The sequence below is a fragment of the Papaver somniferum genome, chromosome 11, assembly GCF_003573695.1.
Source record: "Papaver somniferum cultivar HN1 chromosome 11, ASM357369v1, whole genome shotgun sequence".
NCBI classification, from domain to species: Eukaryota; Viridiplantae; Streptophyta; class Magnoliopsida; order Ranunculales; family Papaveraceae; genus Papaver; species Papaver somniferum.
Genome location: NC_039368.1, coordinates 100,989,845 through 101,013,722, shown reverse-complemented (window position 1 = coordinate 101,013,722; position 23,878 = coordinate 100,989,845). Strand labels below are relative to the sequence as shown.

Here is a 23,878-nt window from a genome sequence, read left to right as displayed (position 1 = left end):
ACCACAGCTAACATTTACTAATCGACACCCCCCCTGCAATCAATCGGTCCAACCAAACCTGTACCAGTCCAGTGACTCGAAGACTTTCTTTCAAAGATGCAAGACTTGAAAAGACTTGATACGGCAAATAAAAGTAAAAAGTAAAACTCAAGAGAATAAATAAGTTTACTGTAAATAAAAATATTCTAAAGGTGAATTACTTTATTTCCAATTGACACTACATGTAACATCCTTATGTACTCGTATGGACAATTTTGACAAGGAACCATCGGACAACATGATGGATATTATTCTCCTGAAACAAAATCCTACTCATTGCTCACTCAAACTAGAGGACTAATTTTTCTTCAATTCATTGAGGGACTATTCATTGACCATGCTTTTAACTTCCCAATCTTTACCGCTTGAGTTCCATTGTTGAAAACATACAAATGAGCATTATTTCCAATAGCCAGTGTTGGATAAGCCCTTGATAAGATGCATGTTTTTCCTCCAGCACCAAAACTCTCTACGACTGAATTATCGATCTGCAACCAAACATCATATATATTAGAAGAAAGAATGTAAATTTTAGAACTAAAATATATTATTATTTGAAACACAAATATATTTAACAATTAAAGTATATAGAGATTAAAAGTCTTACCAAGCTTCTCAAGGAAAGCTTTCCATTACTAATATCAACATCTACGAAACCTCCGTAAGATGGCTTGTACATCTTATCATGTGTTAAAGAAGACCTGCAGTAATTTGATGGAGAAAAGAAACAAAATCAGCTTTCTTTAGTTGAAGAAAGTATTCAAATCAAAAGAGTCCATCTTAATTAACGTACCTAATACCACCAGAGCACATAAGCACTTTATGTTTGTCATTTGATTTGAAGACCCTAAAAAATACCGCAGTATACTCTTGTAAGTCACTTGACGCCAGTGTTAGCAATCCAAAAGGTCCGATGCCACCCGAGACACTAGCATCTTTTTCGCCGCAAAGTCTTTCAGCATCAACCCATTTAGGATCAAATGGTTCAGCATGTTCCAAACTTGGTATACGGAATGTAATTTCAACATCAGCCTGTAAAATGCAAATTCACTCAAGTGAATAGATACATCATAATTCAAAGCGGAGCAAATGTTTATGACATCGTATTTAGATCTTACAAATAGCATACCTGAGCAGGAGTAATTCCTTCAATCTCAATGAGACTTCCCTTATGAAGAGGTATCTTGGTCATCTCCACTCGACCGTGACCGCTTCGTAAATGATTAACCTCTTCAATAGGCCATTGTAAGAGTTGTTTTTCATTTCTATCAAGCCACACTGTCCTCGGAATTGCCTATAGTGAAAAAATAAAATTACTTAAAAAATAAACGGAAATGAAATCTTCAGACCATATCTTTAGTTCTAGAGAAGAGGATAATTACCTGAACCCCAGCCCAGCCTTTAGCAATTTGATCATCTGGAGTTCGATCGGATTCGTTAGCCCATCCCCACAAGATTCTTCTATTCTTTGACGGATCGAAAAACGACTTGGATGCATAGAAATTTCCATAATCATACCTTAACCCTGTACTATCATCAACTGAAGTGTTGTCTGGTACATATCGATCTTTGCTAGTAAAATATTGACCAAGAGTGTAATATTCGAACCTTGTAAGATCAAGGCTCACTTTCAGCACATGTTTAACACCATCACCAACCGATGAAGTGTCTAATCCTTGTTTCCCATTCAGCGACACTGGATAAAAATCTGGGCACTCCCACATACCAGTAGTAGCAGAAGAATGTAACAAATGTTTGGCTTTAGTCCAATGAATAAAATCCTTGCTTCTATACAACACCGCGGTTCCTCTCATATCTCTCTTGCTACCAACTACTAATCTCCAGTGCCCATCTTTACTCCACCATGCAGTTGTGGGATCTCGAAACGCACTCGCATTCACACCAATGCTTGGTTTGATTATTGGGTTGTAATCAGGCTTCACCCATTCTCTTAAGAATGGGTCAGACAAGTTCTTCGGCACTGCAATGTTTTGTACTTGTCTCTCGTCTGGATCAATACCAGTGTAAAGTATAACAGGTTTGTTGCCAGGAAGTATAGTTGCAGAACCTGACCAGCACCCATTTATGTCAAATGGTTTGGAAGGGGCAATTGCATGTTCAAGGGAAAACCAGTTTATCAAATCAGTGGATACTGAGTGTGCCCATACAATATTCCCCCACACAGCACCTTTGGGATTATACTGGTAGAAAAGATGATAAACGCCTTTATAATACATTGGGCCTGTTAAAAAACCATAGCATGGGTAAAACACTTAACTATAATGAAATAAAATAAACGATCGACGTCTAATACAAATCAAGATAAAGAATGTAATAGCATACCATTTGGATCTGTTTGATAGTTTGATGCAGAGATTCATGTGCCATGCAAAAAAGCAAGAAAAAAACATATGGTTAGCTGAACATAAATGAAAATCTAGCATGCACAAATAGGAAAATAAACCAATATATTGCTCGAATTGTATTCAAAATCAGTTTTGAAAGACTTAGCCAAAATCCCATCAAGAATTCCAGTAGCCAAAACTGAAATGTAGTAGGGACTAAAAAAAAAATTGTACCAGAATTATTTATTTTTGATAACACAATCCCAGCTATTTATTTATTTTTGGAATAATGAGATTGACAATAAAAAAAATGTTAGATTGTTAAAACTATGCTATATTAATGCTGAAATCTGTTCAGCTTACAAATCACTGAACAGTATAAACCAAAAATGGAAGAAAAAAAAAACCTCTGATGTCTAAACAATCCTAGTCAAACTCGATGTATCTCTAGTCAATCCAGTCAAAAAAAAAATTAATACTAAAAAGTAAAAAGGAACATGTGCTTAAGAAGGAAACAAACGACATGTATGCAGTAAAAATCCATTGCCCCCGTTCCTGGAAATCCTTAATTGTATGCGAAAAAAAGATATCGTTTCCAAAAATCAGTGATACTGCTTATCTTTTGAATGATAAAAATACTAAAAACATGATATTAACACAGATAAGACTAATTAAATCAGATTTAGAAGGAACTGCATACCGTTGATCCAGTTTTTGGGAGGTTGGAAGTGAAAACCAGTTCTTAGATGTCCTAGTTTCACCGGTGCTTTCACTGCCACAAGTGATTGAAAATGTGGATATATTTTATGTAATGCTTCAACACTGAGATTGAAACATAAGAAAAGAAGAGTAAACCAACAAATGAACTTCGCCATTGTTTTTGATGATGATTTATGCGGATACTTGTTTTCTTGAAAGATGGATGAAAGCTTGAGAATGAATGTATGTATTTATAGAGATACTAGACAAGTTTTCCGCATATATATTGACTTTACTCGATAATAACAAGGAAAGAAATATTATCTAGGTTTTATCTATAAATTAGGCAATACAGCGTATCTTGATATGTGACCGTAGTTATATCACTCAATTGCATTGCATGGGATGTAGCTGTACGGTGTCATAATGATGATTTAGATAAGCACACATTAATTACGGTAATTACTCCTCTGTGTAATCCTCAAATGAAAGAGCTTGCCAAATGTATGAAATAAATTTACCAAATTAACAAATGTGAGATTTATTAGGTGGAATACTTATCCAAAGTTTCAAATCTAGTAACTAATTCTTTTCCAAGTTAGTTTTTTTTCTTTTTGAAAAAGTTTTCCAAATTAGCTAGAATTACGTTTCCACAGGGATACCTGGAAATCCCACAATTAATGTTAATCAAGTTTTTTGAGAAATCTTATAGGGCTTGAAAATGGGACTGGGAGCTGGTTTGTTTAAAAAGCCCAATTCCTAAATTTTATTAAACCCAATACACTTAGACGCACTCATAAGACATTGCCAAAATGGGATAGTATTCTTTCAGTCATTCCATCCAAAGAATTGCAAAGAATTAAAATTTATTCAACAGCATATCAAAATGCATTACAATATCATTACTTAAAGAAGAAAGATGGTCGACACCATGAAGTTATTTTCTCTAAGGTTTGGGTGCAAGACCAGTCTTGATAGCGTGAATTGTAGCAACATCAGTTTTGAAAGACTTGGCCAAAATCCCATCAGGGATTCCAGAAGCGAAAACCGAACTAGGAACTGAAACTGTACCAGCATTTGCACTGCCAAAAGCAGAAACTGCAATGGAATAAGCTTGGGGATCAACATTTTGCTGATAATGAACAAGTCCTTTCGGGAACACAAAGAGATCACCACTTTGAAGTGTTTGAGTAAAAAGTTTATTAGCGGTGTCGATAAATCCAACTTCAAGAGTACCACTGATGAGGAACAAAAGCTCAGCTGAACGAGGATGAGTATGAGGTGGATTAACAGACCCAACAGGGAATTCAAGAACAGCATAAGAAACACTTTGGCCTGAAAGACCTGGGAATTCAGACATGCTGGCTTTTAAAACTCTGAATGCTGGTGACGGGTCTTCTTCCAATAGGACTCTCATTCCCGTGAACGTGAAGAAATCTGGGTTGGCAGCACTTCCATTCGCTGGGGATGTAAAATCAGTAATAATGTCTGGGTCACCTCCAACTGCAATTTGCACAGTTGTGAAGGCTAGGACGAGTATAACAAGAGAACTTAAGCTGAAAATGTTAATCCCCATTTCGTGAAATACTCGTATTAGGAGGGAAATATATATGTAGCTGTGCTTTTGCTTCTTGAAGTTCTTGTTTATATAGTGTGGAGATGCATGTCCGGGGAGATTAAAAAATGATTCTAAAGCCACCCTGTTTTGTGCAGGCCAGTATGTTTTTGTGTTCAGATGCAAAGAAGAGATGGGAATTACAAGGCTGTTTTGGGTTTAATAACGTCTGGTTTTCTTGTAATTGTCATCTACTTGTCTAAAGCAGTACAAACTTCAAATTCATATCTTGTTTTTTCCTGGTTAATCAGTAAAAAAATGCTAAGGCTGTGTTTGATAGGAGTTAATTCCATGGAAATAATGTGTATTCCGTCGTTTGGTCAAAAATCTTTTTCCATGGAATTGTAAAAAAAACGTGGCCTAAAGTATGTTTTATACTTAATTTCATGGAATTCCACGAAAAGTCTTTCCTTGCTTCACCCAGGAAACTGATTTTCCATGGAATTGTTTTCTTTCTCTGCTATCAAACACATCCTAAGAAATTTTTCTCATTTTTCTCCAATGATTTGGAGACGTTTAATCATCCTCCGATAGGACCCTTTGTGTACATTATTATTTGCAAGTCCAAAAATTTAATTTGAAACAAAAAGTTACAAGTTTCAAAGAAAAGAAAAACCCCTGAGAACTATTTGAATTTTGAATCTATAATAAGCCATATCTAGTCCTACTATAGAATGCACAGAAAAAGGTCTTCCTTCACAAGTAACCCCTTCACCAGCAGGGAAAAGTCAGCAGTGAAGTTTACCACAGGCATGCTCATAACCGACGAAATCATTATTGGCACAAGCAGCCAGCCACCTTTGTCTCACAAACCAGGGAAACTTCTTGTTATTGAAAGCTTGAAAGCTTGTGTAGCACTGCTGGAGTTTGACGAATCAAAACTCGTCCCGTACCCCATTGCTCAGCCGCATCCCAGACCAGCCACAACAGCAAAAATTTCCGCCAAAAAGTTAGTCTCAACTCCAAGTGCCAAGCTTCCGCCAAAAAGTTTGTCTTAACTCCAAGTGCTAAGCTCATACCACCCTGCAACCGGAGCTTCCAGGATTCCCTCTTGCAGCTCCATCAAAGCACAGCAGCAACTCATCACTATCATGTGGAAGCCAAAAACACTCCACATGCGTAATCTGTTTAGCAGTTGAATAAGCTTGTACTAACAGTACAGAAAATCAATTCCTGTAATGACAATTATGGTTAGATAATCAAAGTGAAAGATAACTCTATCAACAAAATAAGGCTAAAAAGAACTTTACAATTTTCATTCAGCACCGTGTTTGCTGTCAGCCTACAATCGAATACCTCATCAGTTCCTAGCTGTGAGCCGGTAAAACTCCACTCCTTTATGCAATAGTACTGTGCTTTCTTTTACGGTAGCATTAATTTTCCTTTTCTTTTGTCTATTCACACTGCTTCGCTTACATTGCTGGACTTTTCTTCTTTCCCTTTTGATCGAAATCACTGGTGTACACTTCTGAAATCACGGCATTAGTGTGTACTTAACTTTTGATCGCCGCCGCTGTGCAATTCATCTGAAACCACAACATTAGTGTTCATTCCCCTTTGGTCATCAATGCTGTGCGAATCTTTCCTAATCACCGCTTCAGTATTCTTTCCCTTTTGATCGATAACAATGATGCCGGATATTCTTTCCCTTTTGAGCAATCACATTATTGCTTGACAGTGATGATGATGACAGTGAAGACAATGTTACCAGATGTGTATCATTCTGATGATGGTTACCTAGATTAGGAGAAGGCAAAGGACTAGGCACAACATTTCTCCGTTCATCATTAATATTGGAATGATGATCTTAAAATATCTGAATCTCATCATCTGGAAAAGGAGGACAACAATCAGCATCCTCAAGTTGAAATAGAGATCTTTCTACAACTTGATAGAATTCTATACCACAACAATCAACCAGAAGCTTTGTACTGAATATCCATTTCTGATTGATGATTGGAAATTCACAGCACTTCGCATCCATTTCTCTCTAACAATGATTGTATCAAAATACCCTGCTTCAATTTTCAGTATTTTCCTCTTCGACCTGGGGAACTTAATAATCACATCCATTTCTCTCTAACAACCTGCACAGATCTCAAAAGTTTCTTGAAACAAATAAAATGGGTTTCAGCACTGTAGTAGGGTTTGCCTGTTCTGAGGTAATGACTTCTGGTTTCTACTTCGACAAGTTCCCATTTTATCTGACATGTCAATCTCAACCATCTAACTGTTCTACTCTCAAGTCTAAACTAAATGACAAAGAAAATACAACAAATAAGAATCTACATTAACCAGCAAAAATAATGCTCAAATTATTTTTTATAGATTTTCTCCATGTTCATTACAACATTCAAATGAAGATTTCAAAACCGTAACACAACAGGTCTAAGACATTTGATGATTAATGAAATGACATATGGATGTAGAAGGATAAAGGATTTGTGTTCAAATTTAAGCTGTAACAATGTTTATCATACTACCTTGCTGAACCTTATAATAATCAAAAGAACATGCTTCATTCATCAGCATGTGCTCGTACACGAAAAAATAAACAGCGGGAAGCCGACGCTCGAGAAGATCATGAAACTTTTGTAATTCTTTCCTTAATTCTCCAACATTAGCCAACGGATTCATTTCCATGACCATCGTGTTTGATCCCAACACCGGGAAAACTTTGAATTGCAACTCGCTAAAAGAATTAGTATCATGACTCCGAATATTAGTAGCACTAATGCCAACTCCTTGACTAAATGGCTTTGATTTGCTAGGATCGACTATCACATTGACTCTAGAAACATCCATAAATGACTGATACACGCTCAAACAACAATTTTCGTCAAGTAGTTCAAAACCTGATGAGGTAACAATAGCGAAAACATCTGGTAACTCGGGAGATGCAACCATAATACTCTTCTTCAACTGGCGAACTGTTTCGGTTGAATCCATTACCATGGTAATCTGTTTCCTTAACAATGGTATATTAGCCAGTACAAAAAGAATCTTACTAAAGAATATGTTTGAAGTAAATGAAGCTGAAGGTCCAGTAGTTTCCAATGTACCTTGAGGATTTTGTTGGTTCACATGATGATCCTCGGGTAGAGGAAGTGAAGTTGGAGGTATGGGAAGCAGGAAAGGAGGGTAATTGGGAATATGGTGATCCTCTTCAGCATAAGTAAGAGTAGATGAAAGCCATGGAGATGAAGGAAACAAATCCAAGGAACGAAAGAGAGGAGAGAGACCGTAGAAGAAGGGATAAGGAGAGCAGGTAGAAGGATGTCCGGAACAAAATTGCAAAGGCAGAAGGCTAGGAGAAAGAGCAGTAGGATCAAGAGGAGCAAGAGGGAGAATATAAGTACCTGGGAGATGCTTATTGTTATTGTTGAGAGGGGTACTACTACTATGACTATCATGCTTGTTACAAACCAGAAGTTGAAGAATAGCACCTTGTGGCACATAGTAAGATAGAATTCGATATTCATCCCACATCAATTTTTCATTGAAGATTATTTCCTGATTCGAAACAGGAATGCCTTGAGTGTATGAAATATTTTCTTTCATTTGTAATACAGTATGAGTTAATACGACACGAATGGTGAATCCCTTACCATCAGAGGGTATGATATTCAAATCCATGTCCCTCTCAAGATCTATCTGATAAGGTGTAAATCTAGCTAGTAGTATTATATGTTATCTGTATGTGATATTGAGTTTGATGTCTAAGATATTAGCTTTTTATAGAAGGATGTGGAATGCTGCTACCCTGCATTTTCCTTGAGAGGGTTAACCATCATTAATATTGTATTGGTATGTAAACTCAGGGCTAACATTCATCAATATAGACGTGTCACCTAATCTCTTCCTATATCTTACGTTTTTCGGTTCATGAACCGAGTAATTGTCAAGGAAATTTCTCATCAATCAGTAATTACATTCCTAGTTTAAGCTTCACCGGGCATTGTGAAAGAGCGGCATAAATCTAATTTAAACAGAATCTTTAGAGGAATGATGAATGATGTGTCACGTGCGAGAGAATTTAATGGAAAAAAAATCAATCTGGGCAATATATAGAGCTAGGATTAATTGGATGAGAAACCATGCATGGAGAAACTCTGACGTATAATGACCTTAAACCTATCTACTTCTCTATGTTTAAGTTATATAAACAACAGCTTGCTAAGTAGATAAATATATGCTAGTTTCAATAGAACTGGACACTCATTTGAGAGGAGGGATAGATGAAGCTGATAACTAAATTATCTAATAAGAGAGAAATCCTTATCAAAATAGGCATTTTTAATTTAGTAATAGTAATAGAATTGAAAGAAAAGATTAGAAGGTTCGAAGGCATTCCAGTCACAAGTCAAAACCTGCTCCCTGATGGCAAGATTATGGACGATGAATCCTGTACCCCATCTGATCCACAGTCATTTCCTGGAACTCATCTTAAACTTGCAATTGCAATCAATGACGAGGATCGTACTACCCCGCATGCTTTTCTTATCCCTCACTTTCACGAATATGTTCCTCTTCATTATCAACTTGCATCACCATAATCATCCGTAATAGCACCAGATAGTACCATGACTCTGAACACTAATGTGATTACAAGGATCTCCCCAGCAAAGAAAACATCTACCCTATCAAGGAGGAATATCATAAACGTAAGTGTGCCGATTATTAGGATGCAGCAGATTGGTACTAGTTACTCCATCCCACGTGAAATAACCTATCATGACCAATTTTTTCATAGACTACGGATATTTTTAGCGGCATCGAAGTGGATGAACACTAATGCACGTGGTATAGAATCAACCTATTGTATTTCAAAGAATTTGATGTTCTATGTTAAACCACTATCCGGAAATGCAAAATTTCCAGTGAAAATCAATTCATCCAATAAAGTGTGCGATTTGAGGAACGAGTTGACTCTGATGACTACAGATTCACATTGTATTAGGCAAGGTTCTACTATTCAATGGCTATACAGTTTGATTCATTCATGATCCGGATCATATAGGAAATATACTTTTCTTCTTCCATTTTCCTATTGGGGTTTAAACTTTAAACATTCTAGACTAGATCACGAAGTAACGTCTTGATTATATTTTTCAAAATATTTAGTTGGCCTACCAGATTCCACCTATCCCACCACCCACCAAGTTAGAGTCACTACCAAAAGAACATATCCCCGTTCGAGTTTCAACTAAAATCCAAACTCTGGTGAAAAAAATGCTAAGTTGGCAATAATCCTACATACAGGAGATGAGATCGGTGGGGCAACCAAAAATTGCCATAAAAAAATAGAACTTTCTCTCGGGTATTAGCTTGAGTAGACAGTCTTTCTTTGAACCTTCTTTGAATGTGGTCTCAGACCATCTGTGATAGTCAAACTTCATTAGCTTGATTCATATAACTCGGAAACAAGTCAACGCCAAGCTTGAAAACTAACTAATCCAATTACTTAAATACAACCTTAGCTCGGTTTGGACAATTTACACCATACGCATCGTTAATCTAACATAGCTGAGGCATATGGTATATTTGGTTTTGCACCTGTCCTTGTTCGTTTCTTTATCAGCAACAGATTAGCAGTTGATTGATAAAAAATATTACCAAAAAGGGAATTGCTACAACAGATTAGAAGTTCGTTTCGCATATCACTCTAACTTCTAACAACCAACCACTAGACTATTACCAAAAGGAATTGCTACAAGAAAATGACCCCAAAAAATAATGAACCAGACAATGAAAATCTGACTTACATATTTGAAGAACTGCCTTTACATACCGAGCAACTACGTTGGGTTCACTAGCTTCACATGTTCGATAGGAGACTACTGTCCTCTACTGGATCTATGTTCTCCAATTCAAATTAGTTCTCTTCAGACGTTAAGCAAGACTCCTAGCGGGTGGAAGTAAAGGCTCCCAGAAGCCTTGGAAAACAAGGCTTACATGGAATTCATATGGTTTGATGATCATTACTTTTATCTATGAATTTCAGAGCTTCTACCCTATGCAATACACAAATATTGGTCCTTTATCTACAGTTCTTCTCATACACCCGGATAATGATGTGTGCCATGAATTACCCAGGCCACATGTGTCACCACCCGTCATTTATCAGTTTCTGCTCATTTTACTATAAATGTCCCTCTAGTCATATACCCAAATACCCACATTATTCCATGGGTCTTGCTTGGTCAAGGGGCCTCAAGTGAAGCGATATGTTTCTCTTAATTAATCACTTCTTTTTGACCGCTTCACCCATTTTTTTCGGCCATTTCATTGGCTAAGCCTGTGTTCCCTCTTTAAAACCAGTCTGACTGACCACTATAGCCAGCGTTGGTTGACTAGTCTTCAAAGACGTTGACACTTGTGTTTCACCAAACAGGGTATCAACACTCAAACTCTGATTCAAAATAAACATAACTAGGTCTCTTAACTTTCATCAACTTGGACTTTCATAGGTGCTGCACTGTCACGCACTTGATATTCAAGTATAAGATTCTCCGGTTCAGATTAAGTGAAAGGTGAACTAATGTGTTTTGATGGGTTTGTAGACGGGGTTCATTTCCTTCACGCACTTGATATTCAAGTATAAGATTCTCCGGTTCAGATTAAGTGAAAGGTGAACTAATGTGTTTTGATGGGTTTGTAGACGGGGTTCATTTCCTTCATCAACCACTTTCATGACCATTTCCCTGGCCTGGTGTCAGCACTCTTCTTACAATCTTATTTACTATTTAAAGAGAAATGCATGACTGATTTTCCCGTATGATGGCTCTCTCCCATTGTCTTGATTAAATGCACCCCAAAAGTAGCTAATTTGGAAATTTCTACTCATAGAAGCCATGAAAAACAATCAGCTGCATAACAAACATTGATTGCTTAATGTTAAATGATTTGTGATGGTCAATTTTCAGCAAACTGTTTATGAGCATTAAATTTAGAAGATTTGTTACTTTCTTTGACAATGATCTATGGGTGAGTAAATTCCCTTCCAAATCAAAAGAACACAGTTTAACCAACAAAACCAATATGTAGATAAAAAAGTGCCAACCTTTGGGAAGACGGAAATCCAATTGCTCGTTTAACATAACCAAACCAATTCGTTTTCTCTGAAGGTTTCTGACATCAGTTCCATTAACCTAATAATGAACATATAGGACCAATTTCATTGACAAAATACAACGTGCAACCTCGTCACTATTGTAACAGTAATAGGATCTTAAGACTCACATTCACAATTGTTACCAAATTTTGATCATTTCTGCCTCATGAAACAACTAATGCAACTCGTCTGTTTCCTATGGAACCTTCTCATTAATCATAAATCTTTGAGTCGACTAACTATATCACTTGAATCCATTCTATAGAGAAGATACATTATCGAAGGGGCATAATAAACCACATTCTTCGATGAAATACTAGGTCAACATTGACAACAATGTTAAGCGGTATAATCTCTTAGAACCGTGTTTATGTGACTCTTTCACAAAGCCACCAAATCAAAATTGAATTTGGCTCAACCCTTTTTAACAAGGCTTTCCACAAGTCGGTTAATAAAAATAAGTCTTCCTTGAGCACATTTTATATAGCTTCTGTGAGAGATTTAAATGTTCTTTTTAGGAAATGTCTACATATCCTAACATCATCCTTTCAGACCTGACATACAAGGCACATACATTCTATTCAATTTCTAAATGATAGTGATCTGGGTCCTAAACATCTATCCACATGATTTAAATTTCAACTTCATCGTTCCAGACCTAACAAACCAGGCTCACACATTCTACTCGGTTTCTACGTGACAGTCATCTGAAATCCTAAAATGTTGTATTCCCGAACTGAAATGTCTCTATCAGTAAACCTTTCAATTCCTCTAAAGGACCATATCTCTAACTAACAAAAACTTTTGGATGTCAATGAAATTATCAAGAAAAATAAAGGTTGCATCAAAAATTCACAAAAGACATAGACAGCATCTAACGATCAAAACATAAAGCGTACATACTCCTAAACAGTAACCAAAAATCAAAAACAAAAAAGTTAAAACACATACCAGTATAGACCCCGCGCCAATGTTACCTCTCACCTTACCCAAACCTATCAAATCCCAACCTAGATCCCCCAAATCAAAGAAAGAACACAAAGAATTAGAGAAATCTAAACATAGAAGCATTTTTATTTCCTAGAGAAGAGGTGATTTCACTTACGTTCGGAGGGGATGAGCAGTGAAAAAGGGAGATGGAGATGGAGTTGGAGTTCAGCACTGATAGGAGCAGCAGCAGCAGCAACAGCGGCAACAGCACTTGCAATAGGACGACCGAAAGATCCAACATTCGAACTAATATCAATCAAACCGAAATCATTCGACTTAAAACATCTACCAGTAGTTGATGCAGATCTTATCTTAACCGTACATGTGACAAACCCTAACATGGTACCAATCAAATACTCGTCATCTTCAATGTCTATTTTCTATAACGGTTCATTTCTTGGTTCCGCTCACATATTAGCGGGATCCCATCCTCCGAAATCTTGTCAACTTCTAAAACTTCCAGCTCGGCTTCACCTGTCTTCTCCTGCCGCTTCCCGGCTGGTATCGGATGTGGCAAAACGGGAATTGGTTCTCGACGCGGCTGTTGATATCGGTGGGACAGCAAAAGTTTTGTGGTGGGACCACAGGTTTAATGTACACGTGGATAGTCATTTTGTTGTTGATCCTGTTTTTCTTGATGTTATTCATCAGCAAAATAAGGCTAAGCTTCAGCTTTTCTCTAGTTGATTCAAGGATTAAGAACACTTTACTGTTCTTATTTATAGGGAAAATAATAGGTGTAGTTATGTCATTTTTCATTTTGGTGTTAAACGTTTTTTCTAGCTTTCGTCTACTTCAGAAATGGATTGTTTGTTTGTTTTGGAAACTATATATATTCTCATAGAGACCAAATCTCATATGAAGTTCAGCTAGAAGGATTTCACCAAAGTCAATCGCCATAATCCATCTAGCTAGTCATGTCAAGTCCGTAAAATGCACAACACTTGACCAAAGTTCAACCATAATATCAAGCAGTATTTCTGTCCATCCGTGTTTTGTTTCAAATAGCATTTACGTGAGCCTTCTCTTACTTATAAAATGATGCTCAACAGACTCCAGAAGATACATAAGAAGGGAAAAACTGCAAGCCTTTTAGATGTTACAACAAAAAAGTAACCCCGAGGTGGGATGTAATAGACTCAACATATATACAGCAGGCATCATCAATTGAGTTGGATGAGAGGTGAGCGTGGAATGAGAGATGGTTTAAGTTCTTTAGAGGGTGTTGGTACATATGGATGGTTTTCTCTAAATTCCTCGAGCAACGTTTCCATCGGCATTGCCCTGAGCGACTCGATTGTTCCCTTACTAGGTACATCTTGCTCTGATCTTGTTGGTGTTGTCCCACTTGGTTCATAGTCCTGCACATAAATGATACAGAAATCCCATTTTTATTCCCACACAACCAAGTTACTCAATTAACAACAATATGCAATTATATTGGATCATCATCATCTTTATCCTAAATTTCGGGCTACGGAGGTGAGTCAAACTTACCATATATCTTTTCTGGAAAGTGTTCTCAACTTGCCTCTCAATCTCTGATGCTTCACCTGCATGGTTTTCCAAAAGTTTCTCTTGTGTATTTGACTGAGCCTTGATAGCAGTCATTATTCCAGAGACTGATTCTTGGTCATGTTTTGATACTCCTGTGACAAATAGAAGTAATAATAACAGACTAATTAAAGATCATCAGTGTGAATGGCAATTATGACATACAAAAGAAATTAAGCATCATCTGAAGAGTAGAGAATAAGAAGTTGTTGAAGACTCACTGTCGAAATGTTGAAGGATATTCTCACTAGTCTTTGTAACGTCCTCCTCTGCTGCAGCTCGTGCAGAACTAATCTCCATGTCATGTTGTTCATTATTCTCAGAGGCATTCCTACAGTAAGAAAATATTAAAAAGGAAGAGCATTAGTTCTAATAAGAGATCAACATGCCAGCCTAATAATTAAATGTAGGAGCCCGATTAGTTTCATTTTAGAGGGCTTATCTGACCATTTTGCATTCCAAATAAACTTAGAAAACGTACACAAGGAAGAAGAAACAATTGTAACAAACCTGACAAGAAATTCCATGGCTGAGACATGCTCACTATCCAGCACAAGAACAGATTCATGTGTCTTCTTCCATTGCTGAGAAGCATTCTCAACATTGCTTAAACTGGAAAAGACAGCAGACAAATTAGAAGTGAAAGAGAATAAAGTAATATACAGGGCTGTTATATTTGAAAACTAAATTTGGTAAAAAAAAACACCCCAGTATAGGTAATTAACCATTGGTTTAGGAGTAAATCCACGTGACAGTGAGTGGCAGAAGAATAATCTGCAGCATCTTTTGCATCATTCTCTGCTTGATGGGAAAACGCCTGCCATTTCCTCTTGGCATCCGTCGTTATACCATCCACTGCCACTGTGTGGCCATCCAAAAATGCCTTGCTTTCTGTGATAGTGTTGCTCAGGCCGACAAGTTTCGTACCAACCTGCGAACGCAACAATCAACCAGCCATACAAAAACCCTTTGCAAGAAAACACACGAAAATGGAATTCCATTAGGAACTATACCAGCTCTTTCTGATGATTAATGTGGTTCGAGACCAAAATAGCCATATCAGCCAAAAGCTGCTCAGCTTCGGTTTTTGATTGTTCCTGCACCCATTATGCTAGAATGTCAGATAATGCAGGAAAATGCCTTCCCCACATAAAAGGGGAATCTTTTGTGGATAAGTCCTTTTCTGCTTTCTTTTATTTCTCTCCGAATTAAGACTGTGTACTTTAAGGAACCGTAGCTAAACTCCAAATACATACCTCATAAGCCCTCTGAAACTCAGCTATGTATTTTTGCTGAGTTTCATGAACTTGACCTGTGTGGCGGTCAAGCCTACACGATTCCTCCCTTATCCTATCAAGAAATCCAAGTATGGATTGTGACATCTCCTTGGTTTGTTCAATACTAATGTGAAATCTCTGAGGAGCACAAAGCAGGAAATTTGATGCATTAATCACTAAAGTTTGCAGTCTCAAAATTTCACAAAGACAGCAAACAGAAACGAGAGACATACCTTATGCAATTCCTTAGAGAAGAGTGACATCTCCTCCTGGTGACTTGAAATAGTGCTTTGCAGTTCACCAAGTGTTGAGTTTGTTGTTTCCGCTACTGTGGATAGAAACTGGTGCAGAGCGAAAAGAATAAGATTACTGAGAGATTTGACTAACAAAAGAAAAATGAAGATATAAACCAAACAAGACAGGAAGTCGATACAGTACACGTAGTTCAGATATGGAATTTACCTTTTCAATTGTATCGGCATTGGCAGAAGTGACAGATGAAATCTCATCTAGGCTTGCATTGCTGCTGGCTTTGTGCAAGCGCACCACGTTTTGCATTGCTTCAATATGAGAGACAAGCAGACCCCTTGAGCCTGCTACTTTTTTCTTTAAATCCACCGCCGACTACAGGCAGAGAATGGCCAAAGGCAAGAAATTGATATTAGGATTTAACCGTTTTAAACTGAAACTAGCAAATGCAAGCTATAATATGCTTACTATACCTTATCATGGTATTCAAGTAAAGACTGGCATAGTTTTTCAACACTATGTATGTGTTCATTTTGCTCAGACAATGATGTAGAAACGGTACTACAAAGAGCTTTAATCTTATCCGCAAGCTCTGCCTGGAACTTATCCACCACCGATTTGTTTTTGACATTGAGTTTGTCTTCTCTATCTATGGTAATGGTGTGCAGCAAAGCATCAGATAAAGAAGATATAGACTGGCTAAAGTCAAGGACCAACAATCGAGGTCACAGATTAGTAAATTACGGAAAATAACAATGATTACCAAGTTTCGAAAACAGCAAAGCATTTTCCTGAAGGGTCTTCTCCAAGTCAGAACGCAGAACACAAGCTTGATTTGACAAAGCAGTTTCTGCAACACCAAAGCAATAACATGAGCTGGAGTAGACTTGATGTGCGAAATTCAATTAAGACGTGTGTTCATGCCTGCTTTTTGCTGTTCTGAGATAATATAATCTCTCTCCTTCAGTGCATATTGGGACTTTTTGAGTTCCTCCTCCACTCTAGACAGTAATTTGCAAGTGTGATCCAAATATTTCTGTGAATAATTTAATATTAGCACAGCTTCAAGAATGAATTGAACAAATTCTAAAACCAGATAAATCACGTCAAGAAACATGAAATAGCTCACCTGTGTGGTATCGAGTTTGCATCTCAAATCGTTAGCTTGTTGAACTTGACCATCATATTTTTCTTGAAGCTCCTCAATTTGCTTTTGTAAACACCAAACAAATTACAGGAATGTATAAACACATAATAATCGACATCGTGGACACATATGTAAAAGGATATGAACCGGACCATGAACTAACCTTCTGATTAGCTTCCAGCGTTAGTCCCATTTGTTCAATTTGATCAGCCATAGCCTAAAGCCAAAGGAAACCACGAACTTTGTTAAGAAAATGAGTGTTAGAAATAAATGAATTAGAGGATGGCTTTAGCGTTGCTCCCTTCTAATTAGATTTGGTATCTTCTTACTCACCTAAATATGCATTGCAATCTAAGGAAACATTATACAAAGCAAGCTCGTGTAAATGTAAACAAGAAAGAAGACAATACCTTTCTTTCACTCTCCTCCTGATAGTACCGTTCCTTCGGAATGTAAACTCCATTTTTTTCACGTGTAGCATAAACCTCTGAAACAAAGTGATCAGTTAACTAGTTTGAAGAACCAAAAGAAGTTACAGTAAAACTCAAAACTATGAAGTTTTCATTAAATAAATAAAAGGTTAAATCTTGATAGTGCTGGAAGAGGCAACAAAAGTACCTGCTTTAAGCCGATCAATTTCTCCATACAAGTCCTTGATGAGAGTTGTTTTCATCATTTTCTGATTGACCTAACCATAATAAGAATGGCGAAAAATATGACATGTCAGTGGTGGAATAATGTCCGATGTGTTACTGATACAATCTTACAAAAACTAGCTCCTCTTAGTCTGTTTTACAAATAACAATTGTGATAAAAACATAACACAATTTCATCTTGTGGTATTGGTCCACTCAGTAAATAAGAGAATTACAGCACATGATCCGTGTATAGCACTTGAATACATCATGTTGGTGCCAAATAATGAATAAACAACCTGCACCTATTGACAGAGACATAACATACACAATATATGTGATAGAATTACCAACCTCCGGCTTATTTTTAATATTTTTTGCCCTGTGTGCATAGTCCAATGTACTTAACGTCTCTTCGAGACAGTGCACAGCTGGTGAGACGGTGGCGATTATGCATGTTTTTGTCCTCCCACCCAGTGAATCACGAAGTAGTCTAGTGAGCTTACTATCCCTGAATTACAAAATATCATCAGATACATAGAAAAATATTGTTAAGATAGTACAGATATAATTTAATGGATGAGAAGAAACCTGTAAGGAATGTGTCCAAGATGTTCAACTAGAGCATTTATTACACGACCTAAAGTAAGTAAACTTTTGTTTATTTCTCCAGCTTCTCGAGCACGGCCCTAGCAAAGATTCATTTCAAAAAAGAAAATACGTAAATTTCACATGCCAATAAATAGATACAGGATACATTACAGTGTAGCAAGCAATGAAACCGATGTATGATATATGTTAAATCAACCCCATTTCGAAACTGCTGAAGTTTCCCTGTAAGCAAGAAAAATAAATTTGACTACCTCTCTAGCACCAGAACGACAAATGTTCTCTGACCCAGCCAAATCGACCAAATTCAACTTCCCACATTTGATTAGTTCCTCTCCTTCTGGTGTTGTTTCTTTAATGTGGATTGTGATCGAAAATAGAGAATGTGAACGACTGAAATAGAAATGAAAAAAGTTATGAAGAATGCGAAAAAGCAAATTAACATAAACACTGAGAAAATATTGAATCCTGACCTGGATTGCTTGTTCAATAGTGTTTCTGCGGTGCGACGTTTGGCAGAACCCCTTTCTAATAAAGTGAAAATCTCACTGGTGTTTGTTACAATTTCTTCCTCTAGTCCTCTTACCAGGACTCCACCCTTGCCATCCTCCATGAGAGGTAATTGCTTTTTTTGCTTCTCCTCCACAGAAAACTTTGTGATTTCTTCATGAGCCAGCAAATCAGTAATCTCCTCATTGTAAAGCTCCAAAAATGTAACCTTGACACTATACTCAGCATTTTGACTTTCCAGTGTGTCGAAGATCTGTTTAACTGCTCTTGGTATAACACCAGCTTCTGCTGGCAATTGGTCTGAAGCTCCATTCTGTAATAGTGATAGCAGCACAAAAGCAGAAGCGAAACAATCTTATACTCATAAACTATAAAAAGAAAAGTACTCAATATTCTCAGCAAATAAAGCAGACAACATTAACTCATTACCTTGGATTTCCTGCTTTCCCCTTCCATTGTAAAGGTTTTACCGGTACCAGTTTGACCATAGGCGAAAATGGTACAATTGAATCCTTCTAACACCTCATTTACAATAGGAACTACAGCTTGATCATACAACTCTTTCTGTTGAGCTGCTGGACCAAACACCTACAGAGTCAACAATTCAAATATTTTAACTAAACAAAATAAACAAATCACAAATAACAACACATATCAGTCCAAATACCTACTGAAATCAGATTTTGTTTTCCTTATCTAATTCATTTACTAAGTAACCAGCAACAGTTATTCAAAATGCAGAATATACCTAAAGTTTCACATCTAATTAAAACCTAATTTCAAGGAAAAAGAAAAATCACCTTGTCAAAGGTGAAAACCCTATCAATCTGTTTCCCAGCAATGTTTTGAGAAACAGCAACTTCTCTTTGATAATCATTGCAGGTAACAACTTGTGGTGCGTTATTACGCAGCTCATCGTCACTAAACGGCCTGTAAAATGATTCCACTACCTATGTTAATTCAAAACGCCTAAATAAACTAACAACGCATTTCTCATAAGATAAAATGAAGAAAAAAAAATAATCAAAAAACCCTAGTTTTGGGGGATTTACCTGCAACGAAGAAGGACTTGAACATTTACGCCTTTTTCCTTCTCCTGCCGACTTGACATATTTTTCTTCAGTATATATATAGATGATCAGACGATGTGGAGAAAGATCTTTTGATGATTTATGTGTAAACCCTAGAAATGCTCTCGAATTTTAGAAGATCTACTTGTCTCTCTCTCTCTCTGAGACGGAGCGGGATTTGATTGATATTTGAATTTCTGAGACCAACGGTGGTTAAACTATAGATACGAGATTAGAAAAATGCATATGACTATTTTAACCCTTATGAACTAATTTAATTTCAGATGCTAACCTAAATTTGAATTTCAGGAAAGCTTCTCGATACTGTGCGTGTGACAGTGTTTTAAGGAAATATAGGTGACACGCGTCTATTATCGGTACCGTGAACCAGAAATTTTGAAAAGTTGGTGAGATTCCGTCATTTACCAATGAGAGCAAGCCTTTCTCGCTCTGTAGGTCCTAGTCGTAGAGTTTTGTGCGTTTCAGGGAGTTTGACCAATCAAGTTGTATTGTATTGGGTCCAAAGTCAAATCGTCACAGTTAGACTAGTAGAATTTTTGTCCGTCACTTGCCCAGCTGTATAATTTTACCTCCAAAACATGTTACTGGTCTTGGCCGATTTTACATTTTTACATTGTAATTTTCTCACACCAAACGGTTGAACCCCGATTTTGGGCATACCTAAATCTTTCTAGGCATACAAAATAATAGTTCTATCTTGGGTGACCTTATAAAAATACTCTATGGGTAGTTCAATTAACTATATACCCTTAATACAAAAATCTAAAATCAGTTTTCTAAAAAATCAAAATCAGTTTCCCTTAACATCTCTCCTTCCTCCTCCTCCTCCTCTAGCCGAACTCTTCCCCCTCCTGTGAAAAAAAAAATTCATCATCGTGATTAATTGTCGATCGTCGATTAAACTCAACCACATAATGACTCGTACAAAGAAAAGCAGGGACTAGGCAAACCAAATCGTCTTCTAATCCATCAATTGAAGAAGAAGAACCAATTGAAGATGAAGGTGTAGAAACTGAAAATCAACCACCAATTGAACCAGAAATTGAACCAATTGCATCTCCAACTCTGGAAATGAGGATAAGAAAGTAAGTTTTACAAACCCAATCTCCTATTTGTTGTTTTTCATCGATTAAATGACGGTTACAGTGTTGGATTCAGCTCAAAACTGAGTTGTATTTTTAGCCGAATTGTTCTTCACAAAAGCTTCATGTAAGTGTATATGAACAATTCGGCATGAAATTTCAAGCCGAACCTAGTCACAGATAGAGATGCATAGGGGTTCGGCGTATTCGATAATCATAATATGTGCCGAACCTAGCACATTTACGAGGTTCGGCTATTACGATATTCTCGATATGTGACGAACCAATAACAATATTTTAACCCAAAAAATAACAAATTGATGTTCGGCTCATACAATTTTCGGAATATAAGCCAAACCAGTAATTTTTTTGTTTTTGTTTTCCGGGCTATTCAGGATGTTGTTCGGCTTACTATGAAACTTTCATATAAGTCGAACTAGTGTCTAGCAAAAGGGTTGGAATTGAAAATTATAGGTTCGGCGCATGCAGTAAACAGATTCAGTGAGCCGAACCGTTCATCAATTGGTAGATTCGGCTCATAGATGTGAGCCGAACCTCAACTTGTTTCGCCGAACCATGATCCAAAAAATCATCTAAACAACCTTTATAATTCTGAAAATTATCTTAATCACTAAACAAAATATTTAATCACTAATCAATATTACTATCACTAATATGTAAAGGGCAGATTTATCATTAAAAAAAAATTGGGTTAAGGGATAATCTGATTTTGCTATTTCACAACCTTTTTTTATCCTTATGCAGTATGCCTAGTAAGATTTCAGTATGCCCAAAATCAGAATTCAAACGGTTACACGAGCCCATCCTCAGAAGAGGAATTCTCCCCTCAAAAAGAAAGAAAGAAAGAAAGAATACGTTTTTTACTGCAAGGTGAAGACTATGAGCCCAAAATTGATCAAAAAAAAAAAAAGAGAAAAGTAAAAAACGGGAATTGCTTCAAGAGTTCAAAAGTAAAAACGAACTAAATTGTTAGTTCTCTCCATTTTATATTCGTAAAGCAAACTAATGCACTGCTAAACTTATTTCGAGGACTCCATATGATTATTATTTACATTCTATGAAAACTTTTACCAAAACATCTGGATTTTCTCTAATTTAGTTTACGTAAAAACTACTAATTGAACTCTTCGACCAAACCTGCAAGATCAAACTGCCCACGAGTACATTCAACAGCACTCACAACTTCTTCAAAAGTGGAAACTGAACATGGAACAACCAGTCCATCTCTCTGTGTATATCCAAATTCATCGGAAGCTTTCTGTAACAACATCTTGAAAAGAGGATGATCGAGAAAACTAGTCGGCACAACAAACCGCTGCCGTTCTTCTCCAACATACACTGCGAAAAATCCTTTTGGAGTTGTTGGTGGTGATTCTTCGTAATCGCAACGTACTAACGATTCATAACGTGATGTCTGCCGGTTTCCTGTCTTCACCTTCATCATCTTAGCAAGTTTCTTTACTGAATCAATTCTCTTTAGCATGATGACTTTTGGAACTAAAACAAAACAAAAGAAAAAAATAACAAGGTTAGAGAAAGGGTTGGAAATTGGTTAGTTCTTGACTATGTTTTTGTAGTGGAATAATTGAGGTTGAGAATGAATTTATATGCTTTTTGTAGTGGAATGATAATTGGAGAATGTCTCAGTATTTTGACTTGTAGAAACTGAAACCTATGGCTGTGAATTGTGATGGGTTTCAAAACTGCCTTTTATTCTTCCGAGTCGACTGAGCTGACTTTTGTTTATTTCTGACTTACTAACAGTGTTACAAGAACAATAATGAATGTGACCTCAAACAATCAAACTCCATGCCTTCAACGGGGTGGGCTTTTAAAACGGAAAATAGGTTATTTGTCCAAATATTTTTAAAACATGGTTCAAATGGAGGAGTGAAAATTAGTATGGGTGAAATGGACACTAAAAAAATAGCAAGGATGAAACAGGATTCATCCCGACTTAAACTTAAAAAATAGTAAGGATGAAACTGGATGCATCTTGATATAAATCAAAAACAAGAAAAAGTATTTGAAAATAGATAGGATGAAATTGTTTACATCCTGACTATTTTTATGTTTTTGTCCATTTAAACAGTATCAAAATCTAAATATCATTTTCACGCAGGAATTGTTAATTTTGGTCTTCTTAACTAATTTTGTGCTTTTTAAAACCATAATGAAACTTCAAAACAGGAATCAACGGTTAGATTTTATAGGTCCATAAGCTTTGGTTCGCCTTTATGTTTATTTTTATTATTTTTTGTCATTTTTTGACATGTAAAGAAAATTTAAGAGTTTACGTGGTTAACATTACACATCTTTGCTAGAATATGCCCAGTTAATCAATCAAGTTTGCACTTTGCATTATTGGCCAAACCGGCAAGAAACTTGTCAATCGTCACTACTAATAATACTACTTAAATTGATCTGCTTAGGTATTTGGACACGCACGACATCTCTACTTAAGTAATCAGGGAACTCCAATCCAATCACAGTCGCCACGCGCTTATGTGATGCATATCGTGCTACCATTATTGAGGAAATCCTTCTATTTTTAGTTCTCTTGTTCCAAAGGAATAGGGCAGCACTAAGCATTGCTGAGAGCAAAGAGGGGAATCTTTTAGAAGAATGATTTTTTTTTCTTTATGAATAAATGTTAAAGGAAAACTCGTATAACATTCATTGTCCATCCACCACCAGGCTACGCCTAGGCTCTTCCTAAGTTGGCGTGTAAAGTGGTAGGCTTAGAAACTTATGATTATAAACCGCAAGCGCACGGTGTCTAGAACATAGATAGCGGCAAATACAGGTCGGTTTTGCGGGGAGCTGGAACTATGTGACACTAAATTTAAAGGTTTTATTAGTAATAATTTCAATCGAAATGGGTGTCGAATGACCAATAGA

The 23,878-nt window shown here is 36.7% G+C and overlaps 6 protein-coding genes across 8 annotated transcripts; 1 reads left to right on the top strand and 5 right to left on the bottom strand.

The window, feature by feature from the left end:
• Positions 1-181: 181 nt before the first annotated feature.
• On the bottom strand, positions 182-3,313 carry LOC113322556 (beta-fructofuranosidase, insoluble isoenzyme 1-like). The gene is made up of 7 exons (XM_026570663.1): positions 3,085-3,313; positions 2,383-2,391; positions 1,422-2,281; positions 1,169-1,333; positions 833-1,071; positions 647-740; positions 182-527 (listed from the first exon to the last, which is right to left on the bottom strand). The coding sequence occupies exons 1-7, from the start codon at positions 3,257-3,259 to the stop codon at positions 348-350; spliced, it is 1,722 nt and encodes a 573-aa protein (XP_026426448.1). The 5' UTR covers positions 3,260-3,313; the 3' UTR covers positions 182-347.
• Positions 3,314-3,993: 680 nt separating this feature from the next.
• LOC113324827 (germin-like protein 9-3) lies at positions 3,994-4,659 on the bottom strand. Its single transcript, XM_026573115.1, has one exon. It carries the CDS (start codon positions 4,657-4,659, stop codon positions 4,030-4,032), a length of 630 nt encoding a protein of 209 aa, XP_026428900.1. The 3' UTR covers positions 3,994-4,029.
• Positions 4,660-5,320: 661 nt separating this feature from the next.
• Positions 5,321-13,041, bottom strand: LOC113322557. Of its 3 annotated transcripts, XM_026570666.1 has the most exons (4): positions 12,918-13,041; positions 12,764-12,822; positions 5,995-11,849; positions 5,321-5,871 (listed from the first exon to the last, which is right to left on the bottom strand). In XM_026570666.1, the coding sequence occupies exon 3, from the start codon at positions 8,332-8,334 to the stop codon at positions 7,153-7,155; it is 1,182 nt and encodes a 393-aa protein (XP_026426451.1). In that variant the 5' UTR covers positions 8,335-11,849; positions 12,764-12,822; positions 12,918-13,041; the 3' UTR covers positions 5,321-5,871; positions 5,995-7,152. The 3 variants fall into 3 exon arrangements, with proteins under 3 accessions (XP_026426451.1, XP_026426450.1, XP_026426449.1); XM_026570665.1 differs by lacking the exons at positions 12,764-12,822; positions 12,918-13,041 and having other exon boundaries at positions 5,995-11,567; positions 11,762-12,630; XM_026570664.1 differs by lacking the exons at positions 12,764-12,822; positions 12,918-13,041 and having other exon boundaries at positions 5,949-12,630.
• On the top strand, positions 12,766-13,628 carry LOC113322559. The gene has a single exon (XM_026570667.1). It carries the CDS (start codon positions 12,929-12,931, stop codon positions 13,487-13,489), a length of 561 nt encoding a protein of 186 aa, XP_026426452.1. The 5' UTR covers positions 12,766-12,928; the 3' UTR covers positions 13,490-13,628.
• Positions 13,629-13,654: 26 nt separating this feature from the next.
• On the bottom strand, positions 13,655-20,030 carry LOC113322555 (kinesin-like protein KIN-5C). Its single transcript, XM_026570661.1, has 23 exons — positions 19,836-20,030; positions 19,584-19,713; positions 19,213-19,371; positions 18,747-19,096; positions 18,528-18,666; positions 18,256-18,353; positions 18,019-18,175; positions 17,648-17,717; positions 17,440-17,516; positions 17,193-17,246; positions 17,012-17,092; positions 16,807-16,918; positions 16,646-16,732; positions 16,356-16,531; positions 16,096-16,257; positions 15,867-15,974; positions 15,613-15,771; positions 15,370-15,453; positions 15,082-15,287; positions 14,867-14,968; positions 14,578-14,687; positions 14,300-14,451; positions 13,655-14,163 (listed from the first exon to the last, which is right to left on the bottom strand). Exons 1-23 carry the CDS (start codon positions 19,892-19,894, stop codon positions 13,966-13,968), a joined length of 3,030 nt encoding a protein of 1,009 aa, XP_026426446.1. The 5' UTR covers positions 19,895-20,030; the 3' UTR covers positions 13,655-13,965.
• A 2,061-nt stretch (positions 20,031-22,091) lies between these two features.
• On the bottom strand, positions 22,092-23,506 carry LOC113324826 (auxin-responsive protein SAUR50-like). Its single transcript, XM_026573114.1, has 2 exons — positions 23,389-23,506; positions 22,092-22,474 (listed from the first exon to the last, which is right to left on the bottom strand). Exons 1-2 carry the CDS (start codon positions 23,504-23,506, stop codon positions 22,092-22,094), a joined length of 501 nt encoding a protein of 166 aa, XP_026428899.1.
• Between the last annotated feature and the right edge of the window lie 372 nt (positions 23,507-23,878).

Coding starts and splice junctions, on each gene's coding strand:
- LOC113322555 (XM_026570661.1), bottom strand. CDS start 19,894: ATGTCAAGTCGGCAGGAGAAGGAAAAAGGCGTAAATGTTCAAGTCCTT. Junction 19,097..19,212: donor GGGAAAGCAGGAAATCCAAG/GTAATGAGTTAA, acceptor TCACTATTACAG/AATGGAGCTTCAGACCAATT. Junction 15,975..16,095: donor ATGCCGATACAATTGAAAAG/GTAAATTCCATA, acceptor GCTCTGCACCAG/TTTCTATCCACAGTAGCGGA.
- LOC113324827 (XM_026573115.1), bottom strand. CDS start 4,659: ATGGGGATTAACATTTTCAGCTTAAGTTCTCTTGTTATACTCGTCCTA.
- LOC113322557 (XM_026570666.1), bottom strand. CDS start 8,334: ATGGATTTGAATATCATACCCTCTGATGGTAAGGGATTCACCATTCGT.
- LOC113322559 (XM_026570667.1), top strand. CDS start 12,929: ATGAGCAGTGAAAAAGGGAGATGGAGATGGAGTTGGAGTTCAGCACTG.
- LOC113324826 (XM_026573114.1), bottom strand. CDS start 23,506: ATGGTAGCACGATATGCATCACATAAGCGCGTGGCGACTGTGATTGGA. Junction 22,475..23,388: donor TAAGCAGATCAATTTAAGTA/GTATTATTAGTA, acceptor GTTTTGTTTTAG/TTCCAAAAGTCATCATGCTA.
- LOC113322556 (XM_026570663.1), bottom strand. CDS start 3,259: ATGGCGAAGTTCATTTGTTGGTTTACTCTTCTTTTCTTATGTTTCAAT. Junction 1,072..1,168: donor AAGGAATTACTCCTGCTCAG/GTATGCTATTTG, acceptor TGCATTTTACAG/GCTGATGTTGAAATTACATT. Junction 741..832: donor ATGTGCTCTGGTGGTATTAG/GTACGTTAATTA, acceptor AAATTACTGCAG/GTCTTCTTTAACACATGATA.